The 13601-nt window shown below is 41.3% G+C and overlaps 1 protein-coding gene across 1 annotated transcript; it reads left to right on the top strand.

Moving 5' to 3' along the window:
* The first annotated feature begins 331 nt into the window (after positions 1-331).
* sigirr (single immunoglobulin and toll-interleukin 1 receptor (TIR) domain) lies at positions 332-13592 on the top strand. Its single transcript, XM_037768202.1, has 10 exons — positions 332-608; positions 3792-4061; positions 4312-4513; positions 4605-4732; positions 5598-5768; positions 5861-6004; positions 7006-7108; positions 7271-7421; positions 10841-11018; positions 12835-13592. The coding sequence occupies exons 1-10, from the start codon at positions 539-541 to the stop codon at positions 13005-13007; spliced, it is 1590 nt and encodes a 529-aa protein (XP_037624130.1). The 5' UTR covers positions 332-538; the 3' UTR covers positions 13008-13592.
* Positions 13593-13601: the final 9 nt, after the last annotated feature.

The following is a 13601-nucleotide window of genomic DNA, read 5'->3' as shown; positions in this document are numbered from 1 at the left end:
TGAGTTATACTACATGTCCTCCCAAGTTTCACTGCTTTATAATAAAAAAACATGAAAATCTCACTTTTTATAATATGGGACCTTTAAAAGGAAATAAAAAGAAAAAAACAAACATTAGTTACAATTCATAAATCCTGTATAAAAGGTGCCTTATTTGCAAAAAAAATGTAAAAGAATTTGCTAGAGATATTTATTACACTATCATCATTATCATTATTATTATTATTATTATTATCATTATCATCTCCTCCTAAGTGTCACTGTAGGTGAAAGCCAGTGACACACAGGTCACGTGACCAGGTGGAGCCAATAGGAGGCAGCAGCTGGAAGAGTTTCAGGTGTCTCCACCAGGTGAAGTCGATCAACTGAAGGATGACGTCTACATGTCCACCCACCTCCACAGCTCCGCACAATGTAACCAAACTGTAATAACAGCACAGTTTATCTTACAGGTAGAGGTGAAGGTTTATCCTTCAGAAACACTGTTCATTTATTTATCACCTGAGGAAGAGGAGGAGGAAGAGGAAGACCGCGGCTCATGGCTCTGATTGTGGTCGCTGTCATACTGCTGCTGACCGGGAAGTGGGACAAGACTGTCCTCGCAGACGGTAAGGATGAACAAGATTAAACTTTATTCACTTTAATTTACTCATATGATGCACTTTTATTGGGAACTCCAGTTTTAAAGTCAGTTTTTAAGTCTGTATATTCACCGTGTTTGTTTTTACCCATTAAAAACTATTAGTCACGGTGAGGATGGGTAAACACCAGGTCAGTGCACATATGCTCAGTGTGTGTTCAGTGTGTGGTGTGTTCAGGGTCACATGTGGTCAGTGTGTGTGGTGTATTCAGTGTCACAGTATATCTGTCACATGCTGTCACATGCTGTTGCCTGGCAACATGAGGACCTGAGCTGGACTTTGGACCCGGATGTGTGTCCATTTGGGTGAGAAAGGGTTAAAAAAAAGAAAGAAAGAAGAATGAAGCAAAAAAGGGCAGTCAGAGAGGAACCAGAGAGGAACCAGAGAGGAACCAGAGAGGGCAGTTGTGCGGGTTATCTGGGCTTGTAGTCAGAGTCATGATGAGTGCATGCTCACATGACCTGTTCTTCAATATCTTGAAGAACAGGTCCAGATTCAGGCGGCTTTTCCCATTTCCCAAATTGTACGGCTCGATTCCTCTCCTCGATTCCTCTCCTCGACTCCTCTCCTCGATTCCTCTCCTCGACTCCTCCCCTCACGTCTTAGTCCCGCCCACGGGAGATGCGAGCGGAGGAGGCGAGGACAGAGACACAAAGACAGAGGAAGCGAAGAAATATGCTTTTAGAGACATGAGACGTCCTTTCCTCTGAAGCGTCACGAGAAGCGACGTCTGTCTCTGATCACAGCTGGATCAGTTGATCACAGCTGGATCAACTGTCAGTCTGCGGAGCAGCAGTGTTTTCTCTCTGTAACCTGTTACCTGTAGAACAAACAGCTGCAGTCTGTATTTACTGTATACTGTGGACTGTGTCCTGCTTAGAGGCTCTGGAACCATTTCTACTGTCACAATATCTTTATTTTATTTACTCATTATTAGCACCTGTATATATTGATATTCTGACACTAGAAATGATTTATTAGGCTAAATGTTTGAGGGAAAATGTAAATGATGTAACTCGTATCAAACCCGACGCTCAGGAATTATCAGCCTCACATGTGACTGAATGGAAATGACGATAAATTATGTAAAAAGGTGTAAAAGACAAACCCTCCTTCTCTCTCTGACTTTAACTGTATCATTAATAAAAGTTAACGGGGGAAATAATAGATCATGAAAAGAAAAAGCCTCCTCGCTCCTCCATATGCATTTTAGGAATTGGGATGTCCTTCAAGATGAAGCGCTGAGATTGATTTCCGGGTCACAAGCTGGAGGATCCAGGGAAAAGAGATGCAGCTAGACTTTTCATTCTGTTGCTACGACAACAGCTTTGGTCCAAGTTTACTTCCTGTCGGCTACTGCAATAATAAACATTGCAATAGGAAATATATAGGGACCCATTTTGAATGTTTATGTTGTCAAGTTTGAAAACATTAGTTAGATTGTCTGAGATGTATTTTAAAATCTGTCCTGGCAGAGGGACAGTTAAAGCTGCAGTGGGTAGAAATGGAGCACATATGATGAAAAAAAAGTTTTTGATTTGATCAGCGCTGCCTAGTATCACCGTTTGATCGGAGTTTGCGAGTGATTGACAGCTGCTCAGAGACGGCAGACTCCAGCTCGGCTCTGATTGGTCGTTTTCCTCCGGTCTGTGAAATCTTGCAGATGCCGTTAGGAGCAACGGAGGACACAGAGGCTCATGATTTTTTTTCAGATTACCTGTCTCATGCACTACTGTCAGGATATACTGACCGTTTTATAAAAATAACTTTTCTTAATCATATTTGCTCCGTTTCTACCCACTGCAGCTTTAAGCGTGATAGTAAGTTGTTGTTTGCATTGAAAATTGTCCTCAAACGGAAAAGGGGATTTAATGTCCTTTTCTTTTTATCTAAGTCATCAAAACACCTCTTTGCTCAGAGTCTGCCAGGGAGAAAGAGTAAACAAGTTCACCTTCATGCACCATTAGACACTATTTGCCAAAAGCTACACTAAAGCTGAGCACAGTCTTGTGAAGCTGCACAGAGCGTATGCAAACTATTAGTATCCACAGGCAGTAGGCAAAGTGTTTCTCAAAAGGAAGCAAAGTCACTTGTTTAGCCTATTGCTGCATGTATTTGATCACACAACATAAAAACAGTTTCTTAATTATGTCATTATTGAAATTCAGTTGTTCCTAAATTGAAGGATCAGAATTAGGGCTGGGTGATATTGCTAAAATCATCTATCCTGATTTCATATCTCGATAACGATATATATCACAATGTCGCATGTTTTCTGGTAATTCAATAAATAAATAGATAGTCTATATGAAATAACCACATGGTAAAGCCTATTCTTTATACTCCTGTGTGAATTAAATATTTAACAAATGAAAAGTAGTGAGTATTTTATCAATTTAAGTAGGGATGCGCTGATCCGACTTTTTCAGTTCCGATATTGATACAGATACCTGGGCTTTGGATATCGGCCGACACCGGGTACCGACCCGATACCATAATAATTAAGAAATAATAAGCTGTATGTATCACTGTGTGGAAGTGAATGGGATCATTCTTTTGTGTAAGGCAACATCCGTCTTGACTTAATCATTGCTTTCCTAACTTTGTAAAATAGAATGTAACAAATAAATACCTAGATATACATTTTTATTATTTTAATTTTTATTATTTATTATTAAAATAATGAATCATACACCAGCAACTTGGTAAAATTCAAAATTTACAAGAGTTAGAATTCAAGTGTAAAGATTTTTAATGTAGCAACAAATTGGTCAAAACTTCAAATTCCAGTATATAATGTATATATAGTATACAAACATAGAATTGAATTGAATAGATTGGCCCCATTGTCACCGATACCTGATCCAGCTATTTGAGTCAGTATCAACCTGATATCCGATCTGGTATCGGTGCAATCCCTAATTTTAAGAACTTGAGTGCAAAATGATCAAAACAGTTTTAAGTGAAATTATAGAGAAAAAGCAAATAAATACAGGCTATCATGATAGAAACGATATATATACGATAGATTTTTATATCACTTTGACAATATATATCATCATATTGCCCAGCCCTAATCAGAATCAGGTTTTTGTTGGCTTGTTGCATCACTAATGTAACTGTGTAAACTCCCTCTGTCTTTATGTGTAGCTCAGTCCTGTGTGGATGAGAGCAGGTTTAAGGAGCAGGTGCTCCATGTGGGGCGGCAGGAGCCTCCATATCGGCTGAGCTGCCCTCTGGAGCCCCGGAGCTCCCCCCAGCCCAAACTGACCTGGCAGAAGGACTGCCAGCCGCTCCTCACTCAGGAAGGGAAGGCCTACCTGGAGTTTACCAGCCTCAGCTTGGACGACCAAGGGAATTACACCTGTGTGCAACAGGGCAACAGCACGGCCTCATTCACTGTGCGCCTCATAGTTAAAGGTAAGTATTATTTCTGTGTGTAAGTGTAATGAAGTCATCTCAAACCCGATGCTATAATTATGTGGCTCTCACAGTAAGTATCTGTCCCTGAAGTAGAGTTTGTATGTGGGAGTTGAAGAAGGGGCTAGTTGAACGGCTACACCTGCAAGGAGGCTTTTAGTTTCAGCATGCCTTCCAGCTGCACATGAAGGCCTCTATTGTCTGGAGCTCCTGCAGTGAACACAGATAACAGTGGCATGTCTTTCTACAGAGTCCCAGTGCTCCAAAGCCCCAGAATTTAAATCGAAGGGGGGCGAACTCTGGAATATTGAGGGATCCACTGAGACGCTGAACTGCACTGCTCTCCTCCTCTGGGACCCAACAGAGGAGCACTGTGACACCACGCTGCGGTGGAGCAAAGATGGCCAACCCCTCACCAACCACACACATTACACGGAGAATACCTCCTCATGGTGATTTGAAGCTTTTTAAAATATCTGTTTAATGCACCTCCATAAAAAAAGTATTTGAGTGTAAGATAAATGTTTCCGTCCCACTTATCAGGTCTCCTGTCGCTGGTCAGCTGATGGTAAACAGTCTGCTGGTGATCAACCTCACAGAGCGGGAAGATTTTGGGCTCTACAGCTGCACAGTGAGGAACAATTCCACTGACTTCACCTTGAAGTATTCATGTAAGACTAACTAAAGTTACCTACTTATATATGCTGGGTTTTTAGGGCGCTTTCATAAGCCAACATTTAGTCAATTTTAATCAACCCTTGGTGCAATTCATTTGGGCAGTGAACGCAGTAATCGTACTCTGGTGCGGACCAAAACAAGCGGTCCTAGGGCGTTTCCGAGAGGTGGTCTCGGACCGTTTCCAAGCGAACCAAGACACAGGCTGCCTGTGCGGGCATTTGTTGAGATGGACCTAGTTAAAAAACAGGTTAACATGAGTGGGAGAGGACTGACCTGAAAAGTTTGTGACCCGGCAGCCAAGTTGAGATCTCTTGAGGAAATACCAAGAACCGCCCACCAGCCGGAGCAAACTTTCTCATTTTACAGCTAAACAGCACACTAGAAGATGTTTCTGAAAACATTTGAGGCGAGAAATAGGCATTACAGTAACAGAATAATGATTAATATTTGATCAGCGCTGCTTAATTTGACCGTTTGATCAGAGTTTGCAAGTGATTGACAGCTGCCTCCGTTGAATAAACAGCCAATAGGAACGCTTTCTCTCTGAAATGACCTGTGATTGGTCAAAGTCTCCCGTAACAGGCTAGATTTGCTAAAGCCTGAAAACAGAGCCATGAGGAGGTGCAAAAGTCTAGTTTTCTCTCCGAACACTTGAGTTACAATATGCTGAATGGAATTTTTGCCAAATTATACCATAAAACCTTCTGCCTACTGCATGTTTTATTACTTTAGTTACAAGGACTCAGTTGGACAGACACACTCCACTGATATAATCCATATTCCGTAGTTTGTGATGATCAATTTTAATCAAAGCATTGGTTGATTATTTTATGCTAATCTTTTAATTTTTTTTCTCAGACATCTTTGTGTGCCCACGCTACCTCGGCTCTGGCCCCAACCACACAGGTGCTGTCATCGCAGCCATCGTCCTCCTCCTTGCCCTGGCTATAGCTGCTATTGTGTACTCCAGGTGTCACCTGAACATCAAACTCTGGTACAGGAACTCCTACGGAGACTATGAACTCAACGGTGAGGCCTCTGAAGTGATATAAGGTTGCTATAATCATGTATAAGACTGTAGTATTAACACCACTGGTATGTTTGTGTCTCCATTTCTTCAGATGGCAAATTATATGATGCCTATATCTCCTATGTGAACAATGATCATGACAGGAAGTTTGTCAACTTTATTTTTAAACCTCACCTGGAGAATAAAAACGCGTACAAGGTGCACCTCAATGACAACGATATCCTACCTGGCTCAGGTAAGCTTTCTGTCTATTGGTTGTTTTTTATAGGAATCAAAGATAGAGTGGGAAAACTAGGGCTGCCCCCCATTAGTCGATTAGTTGACAAATCGGTCGTTTTGGTCTTAGTCGACTTAGATATCTTTAGTCGATAGTCGTTTTTTTTATGCTTTTTTCATGCTGAATGACTGATTTCCAAGAAACTCATGAGCACATCTCTTGTAAACACAATATTTAAAGTGGTGCTTTTGTGTGATTATTTGTGGAGAAACTCAGTTTTACAGATCTTTCGATTAAATCAACTAATCGATTAGTCGGCAAAATCGTATGACTGTTAGTCGACTAAAACTTTCTTTGTGTGCAAAGTATTGATAACGTTTATAGTTAGTTTCTGGCCTCTCTCTCCCACTAAGAGCATGTCACAATACATGTTCACATTACAGTTAAATAATCATGTGATTAGACTTTATCTTACACAACATTTTTAGATCTCTGAAAGCTCCTGTAAACTCTGTTTTAAATTTAATGTGTTTTTCTAAGACATTAAATATTCATGACTAAATAAGCAACAATCAGAAAAAAGTGCCTTAGATATTAGTTTTTATAGAAATTTAGTCTATTTAACTGACAGTAATCGATTAGTAGATAAAATCGTATGAGTGTTAGTCGACCAAGAATTTCTTTGGCCGAGGACCGCCGTAGAAATATTGAATCCATTGTTTATGCAGTTTCTGTTGGTTTTAATCTTAATCTGCTGTCATTACCTGTTATCCTAGGGCCTCTTTCACCCAATTTGAAACATGCAAGCTGCAATTTGTTGCGTTGTTGTTTGTTAATCATGAGTTTCACTAATCAAAACAAATGCTAGATTTCAGACGCATACATTTGCAAATTAATCTACACTTTGCAATCAACAATCAGTTGCAAACAGCAGTGTTTGTGAAACAGGCTCCCGGGTAACAAATTGTTACGTAAGGCTGCCATTTTTAACAATGCACAACAACACTATTTTTCTCTAGAACCTTCTGCAGAGCTGCTGATGAACATGAGTCGCTCTCGGCGTCTGATCGTGTTGCTCTCTTATGCTTACCTTGAGCAGGACTGGTGCATCAATAACTTCAGGTCAGATGAACTTAATGTAGAAACAACACTGCTCAAACAGCACTTTATACAGTATATATATATATATATGGCAACATTACAATATACCACTTGAGGTCAGTGTTGCTGCCATATACTGCAGTATGTCCTATCATGACTCACTGTAGCTGTGTGTGTTTTCAGACAGGGCCTTCTGCACCTGTTGGAGTTGTGTCCGCGGCCCATCCTCATCATGCTGCAGGGTCAGTCCAAACGCATGAGGCATGACATCAAGCAGCTGCTCAGTGAGCACGAGCACTGCCTCACCGTACTCACCTGGAGGCAGAACTCTGTGGTAAGATCCACAATAATACCTACTAGTGCTTTCTGAGCAAACAAATAACAAACAAAATACAATATGAGTCATTTTAAACACCATTATGTTTCAAAAACTCAATTAGATTATAGCCAACTTGTATGGAAATAATTTATTATTATGTAAATTACATATACACATATGTTTAAAGTATCTATGATGTTTATAGTTATAGTTTAGTTGTCTGCACTCTCTTCCACTCCGTTTGCACGTTCACGTGGAGGGTCCGCCATATCAATGGCCATCCCAAAACAATTAGCCAGGAGTGAAAGTGGGTTGTATAACCCTCCAACAGCGAGTCTACATTGATGCCGACTTAACCAGTTGCCCTTACTGACGACGTGCAATGCCGTTTTGTGTTCCATATGGAACACGCCGCTCCAATGTAAGTTCCGTGCGACTACCGGTACAAACATTTACTCGTAAACTGCTCAAACTAAGAAGGACATTTAATTTATTCTATATTATTGTCATACAGACGTTAACTTAACCTAAATAGATTGTATTTAGGATCAAATATACCCTCGTCTAGTCCAGAAAACGGTAGAGATTTTCATTTAATTGTAAAGTGTTGTATATTTATACATATATATATATATATATATATATATGTATATATATACAACGTATGTTTATTGTTTTTTACCCCTATCAGCAGCTATAACCCCATAATTTATTATATCTGCAACTGTGCAATACTGACTTAACACTACAATAATTTAGTGCAATAATCTTTTTTGTTTACTCTGGCATTAACACTGCTTTTATTTATACAGAATATTTAAACTAATACTCTTATTTGTTTATGCTATTATTACATTTGACATACTTAATGATAGATCCCATTTTTCAGCATTATTATTTTCAATATTGTTATACATATTTCTTATTTATATTTTTTCTTATAATTTCTCTCCAGTATTTCTGATTCTGATATTTATTTCCTTGCCGGAGGGAGGGAAGTTCATCCCAAAGCTTGCCGCTGTATTTATACCTTTACACCTCAAAGAAGTGTGCTTCATTGCGCTGTGAGTGACTACAAACAGAGTTCACTCCGTCGTACAGGGGGAGGCTGTAGGGACCGGATTGGATTTGGGCCTCTCAGTGAGGAGCACTTGCCTCTCACCAGGCTGGTTGGGTTAATCATCTCTGAGGAGGAGCAGCTGTGGAGCCTGATTGTCCCTGATGAGGATCAGGTGTGTGAAGCCTACAACTACCCCTGCTTTCCAGAGCTCAGATGCTGACTCACTGTCTCATTGTGAGAGTTTCACTCTGTTGCGTGTACTAGCTGTGTAGGGGTGTGTGTATCGGCAGAAGTTACCACATGAACCTGACCCGCCCGATTCGCCCACCGTTTTCTGTTTGCTCTTCTAACTCAGTCTGTTAGAGTGGGGCGGGTCTGTGTGGCCTGGCTTCTCAGTTCTTACCTGGCATCGCTGCCAGGTGTCTTTTTATTTAGTCGGCTTCACTCTGTTTCCCAGAGAGTTTATCCTCTAGTTTCAAACATGGGCAGGCTGACATTGCTCATGACAACATGTGGCTGCGGCCAGGGGTTTTGGATCCGATCTGCGGCCCTTTGCTACATGTCATCTACTCTCTCTCCCACTTCCATAACTTGCACTGTCACTGTCAAATAAAGGCAAAAATCCCCCCCCCCCCCCAAAAAAAAGTTTTTTTAAATTAAATTTAAAAAATCATAGAAATAGTTACCTGAACTAATAGTTACACACACCGACTTCACCGGGACTCCAAACATCAAACCCTGTAGTCTACCAATCACCCCCAGTTCCACCCCACGGCCCTATTGCAGTCCGTAAACCCAAAATACCGACATCTGCCCGCTATGACGGGCATCCAGGGAAATGTAAAGGGTTTATCACCCAATGTAGTCTGGTGATTGAGTTACAACCCTACATGTTTAGCACAGAACGAGCCCGGGTACCATACATAATATCCCTCTGCTCAGATAAGGCTCTTTCATGGGATAGGCCATTGTGGGAGAAGCAGACCGTCCATTCTAATGCCGCTGTCTTCTTGGCTGAAATGAGGAGAGTTTTCGACCCTACGACCCTACATCGACTACAGGGGTCTTAATAAGATCACGGTGAAGAACCGCTACCCCTTCCCCCTCATGTCCACGGCATTTGAACACCTGCAGGGTGCATCCCTCTACACCAAGTAGGACATTCGAAACGCTAACAATTTGGTGTGCATACATAAGGGGGATGAGTGGAAGACGGTGATCAACACCCCTAGGGGGCACTATCAATACCTCGTCATGCCTTTTGGTCTTTTTCTGACAGTCTTCCAGGTGTTCGTAAGCAACGTTCTCTGTGACATGCTAGAATTATTCATGGGTAGTGAACAACCTGGATGACATCCTGATTTATTCCAAGTCCTATCAGGTGCATGTGTCCCGCGTCAAACTAGTATGGTAGAGGTTGCTGGAGCACCAACTCTATGTCAAGGCAGAGAAATGTGTGTTTCATGGCTCCACAGTCAGCTTTTTGGGTTACATTGTGTCACAGAGCAGCGTTAGGATGGACCCCAACAAAGTCAAGGCAGTACTAGAGTGGCCTCAGCCTGACTCCATCAAACGGGTTCAGCGCCTTCTCGGGTTTGGAACTTAGGGGGTTTAGCTCGATTGCCGCCACCATCTCGACCTTCACTCAGGGTGCCTTCAGTTGGTCCCCGAAGGCTGAGGGAGCTTTCACTGAGCTGAAGAAGGGCTTTACCACAGCGCCTGTCCTCATTTACCCGGACCCCTCTCTGCAATTTGTTGTTGAAGTCGATGCCTCTGACGTGGGAGTCGGGCAGTTCTGTCGCAACGTTCTCTTCAGGACCAGAAGCTTCACCCATTCACCCTTATTCTCTTGCAATAGAGGAATTATGATGTTGGGAACAAGAAGCTTTTGGCGGTGAAATTGGCCTTGAGGGTTCAGAGCATCTGTTTGTGGTCTAGACAGACCACAAAAATCTGGCAAATATCCAGCAGGCCGAATGCCCAAAAGGTCCTCTTGAATGTCAGTATAGGTATCAGCCGCCGCTGTTCCCAGAACAGGAGAGGGATGCCAGAGTGCCCTCGGCTGCGCGTTTCATCCTGCGGGTTTGGGCGTCTCTTGAGAATGCATCAGCACTTCAGAAGCATTATGTCGATCCGTGTGGTATTTTTCTAAGACATTAAGTGTTCATGACTAAATAAGCAACTGGCAATAACAAATTATGCAATTATAGATATCTCTGAAATAAATATGAATTCAAATTATAAATGTAAAATATATACTAAACACAATGATACATGCCAGAAAGACTTTTACAGTTGAGAGTTCAGTCCAGTTTGTATAAACAACGTGGTGTAATTTGTCGTGTTTGGGTTCCCGTGTGTTTGGTTTCCACAGACGCCATCCTCAGCGTTCTGGAAGGAGCTGGCCTTAGCGATGCCTCGCAGAGTCGTCTTCCGCAGCGAGTCTGCAGGCGACCCTCAGACTGTGCTACATAATGACAAGGACCCCATGCTGACCCTCGACTCCAACTACCTGGACACTCGCTCAGACACTGACCCTGCTGGAGATCTGGGTAAGAACAACAGTCACGGGGCTAGAGAAGTCCTCAATGTTTGCTTCACTCTTCACTTTATTTGCATATGACTCATATGATCATCATGACTTAATTTAAAAATTCACACCTAAACATCATCCTGAGACAAGCCTGCTCAAGTTTACCAACCATCTGGTCCTGACTTTGATCCAGAGATGTAAATGCTTGTTGACTGTTTGGCATTTTCTGTACTTTTTGTTGCATGAGAATTTGCATATAAAAAGTAATGGCTTATATGCAAGTCTCAACATGATAAGAGACTCTTTTGTCTTTTTCAACACGCAATGTGCGATTGAAACTGACCTAGTTTGAATCAACAAATACAGATTCAACGACTGTTAATCTTTAACTTCAATGCTAGGAAATCACATGATGAGCTTGCACATGTTTTCTATACCAGCTTGTATGTGATGTTTCGTATCAAGACATACCAAAAGACCTCGATACCACTGTTATATCCTTCACTTAAATATGAAGCTACAGTCGGTCAGCACAAAGACTGGAAGCGGGGAAACAGCTGTGATTAAAACATTTCCAAAAGTTACTCCGCCTGGACAACAGCAGCTAACCCCACGTAAAACCACAACCTGACGTTTTTACACTTTGGTGGTGGTGAGCTTAAGGGATGCTGGTAGATTGATTTTGTTTTGTTTGTACAGAGCCACGCTAGCTGTTTCCCTCTGTTTCCAGTCTTTATGCTAAGCTAAGCCTGAGTGTGGTATCAATCATCTCTTCTAACTCTCGGCAAGAAAGCAAATAAATATTTCACAAAATGTCAAACTACTAAGATCTAAGTCCAGCTTTGTATGGTGTCATCTTGTTACTGTATAGTAAAAACTAGGGCTGTCAGTGGATTGAAATATTTAATTGTGATTATCGCAAATCTCAGATTAATCACACGTTTTTTATCTGTTCAAAATGTACCTTAAAGGGAGATTTGTCAAATATTTAATACTCTTATCAACATGGGAGTGGGCAAATATGCTTGCTTTATGCAAATGTATGTATATATTTATTTTTTATTTTATTCTAACCCAATTAACAACACAAAACAATGACAAATATTGTCCAGAAACCCTCACAGGTACTGCATTTACTATAAAAGAAATATGCTCAAATCATAACACGGCAAACTGCAGCCCAACAGGCAACAACATGTGTCAGTGTGTCAGTGTGCTGACTTGACTATGACTTGCCCCAAACTGCATGTGATTATCATAAAGTGGGCATGTCTGTAAAGGGGAGACTCGTGGGTACCCATAGAACCCATTTACATTCACATATCTTGAGGTCAGAGGTCAAGGGACCCCTTTGAAAATGGCAATGACAGTTTTTCCTCGCCAAAATGTAGCGCAAGTTTGGAGCGTTATTTAGCCTCCTTCATGAGAAGCTAGTATGACATGGTTGTAACCGATGGATTCCTCAGGTTTTCTAGTTTCATATGATGCCAGTATCTTCACGTCTTCTGGCCTTAAAACTGAGCCCGCTACAACCTCCGGAAGATCGATTGCGTTAATGCATTAAAGAAATTAGTGGCGTTAAAGCAAATTGGTATTAACGCATGATTATTGCGTTAACTTTGACAGCCCTAGTAATAATGTATTTTACCCTGAAACTTGAATTAATCTCTTCCTGTAAAGTCAAAAAGTGTGTATTACTGAACTCATAATTAAATTTGAAATTCAGGGGAGATTATTCATTTACATAAAAGTCCTGGTACAGCCCAAACAAGTGAACCATCATGCATTTGCATTCATTTGGGATACATGCTTCACCTTTTCTCTTTGTGCTGCAGGGCTTCGCCTCCCTGTGTACAAGGCTCTGGCCTTTAAAGCTCCAGTCCTCCCCGCCGCTCCCATCACCGCAGCTGAGCCCAAAACCTCCGACATCGACGTGTCGGACCTGGGATCACGCAACTACGGAGCCCGCTCAGACTTCTACTGCCTGGTCACTGAGGAAGACATATGATCGACGCTCCCCTCACTTCTACTGATCACCTACATGGAGATCCTCTTTAGCATTGCTTTATCTAGTAAATGTGTTTTTCTTGTTATGTATAGTGTGTTGTTAAAATCAAAGTGTGTGTTCAGTTTTTCTGTTGCCACTTACCAAAGAATGATTTTTACTGTTTTTTGTATTTTATACTGTAAATATTTTATGAGAAATTGTACAAGAAATTATATTATGTGTCAATCAGGGAAAGAAGTAACTTTTGATTGTCTTTTCACTGCCAACATCTCGATGAAGTCCCCAGCAGAGGGCAGAGTCATGTCAGATAAGATTAAGGATTTCTGCTTTTCATGCAGTTTGTCATAATTTGGCAGCTGACACTGGCACACAGAGGTTCGGGAAAGACAGAGAAAATACATTTAACAGAGTGTTAAAGTCAGATTTGATCACTGGTATCTGTTTGCATACCAGATAAATGACACAGCTCATGACTGAAGAACTCATACTTCTTGACATTTGTGTTCAGGTGGAGGCTTTGTGTGTGATGTAAACAGACTCTGATAGCAACACCAGCAATCACGCTAATAAAACAGTTTGACAAAATACCCGTCT

This window comes from Sebastes umbrosus, chromosome 4 (genome assembly GCF_015220745.1).
Source record: "Sebastes umbrosus isolate fSebUmb1 chromosome 4, fSebUmb1.pri, whole genome shotgun sequence".
In the NCBI taxonomy this organism is placed as follows: domain Eukaryota; kingdom Metazoa; phylum Chordata; class Actinopteri; order Perciformes; family Sebastidae; genus Sebastes; species Sebastes umbrosus.
The sequence above is the reverse complement of the archived record's forward strand: the minus strand, read 5'-3'. Positions and strand labels throughout refer to the sequence as shown.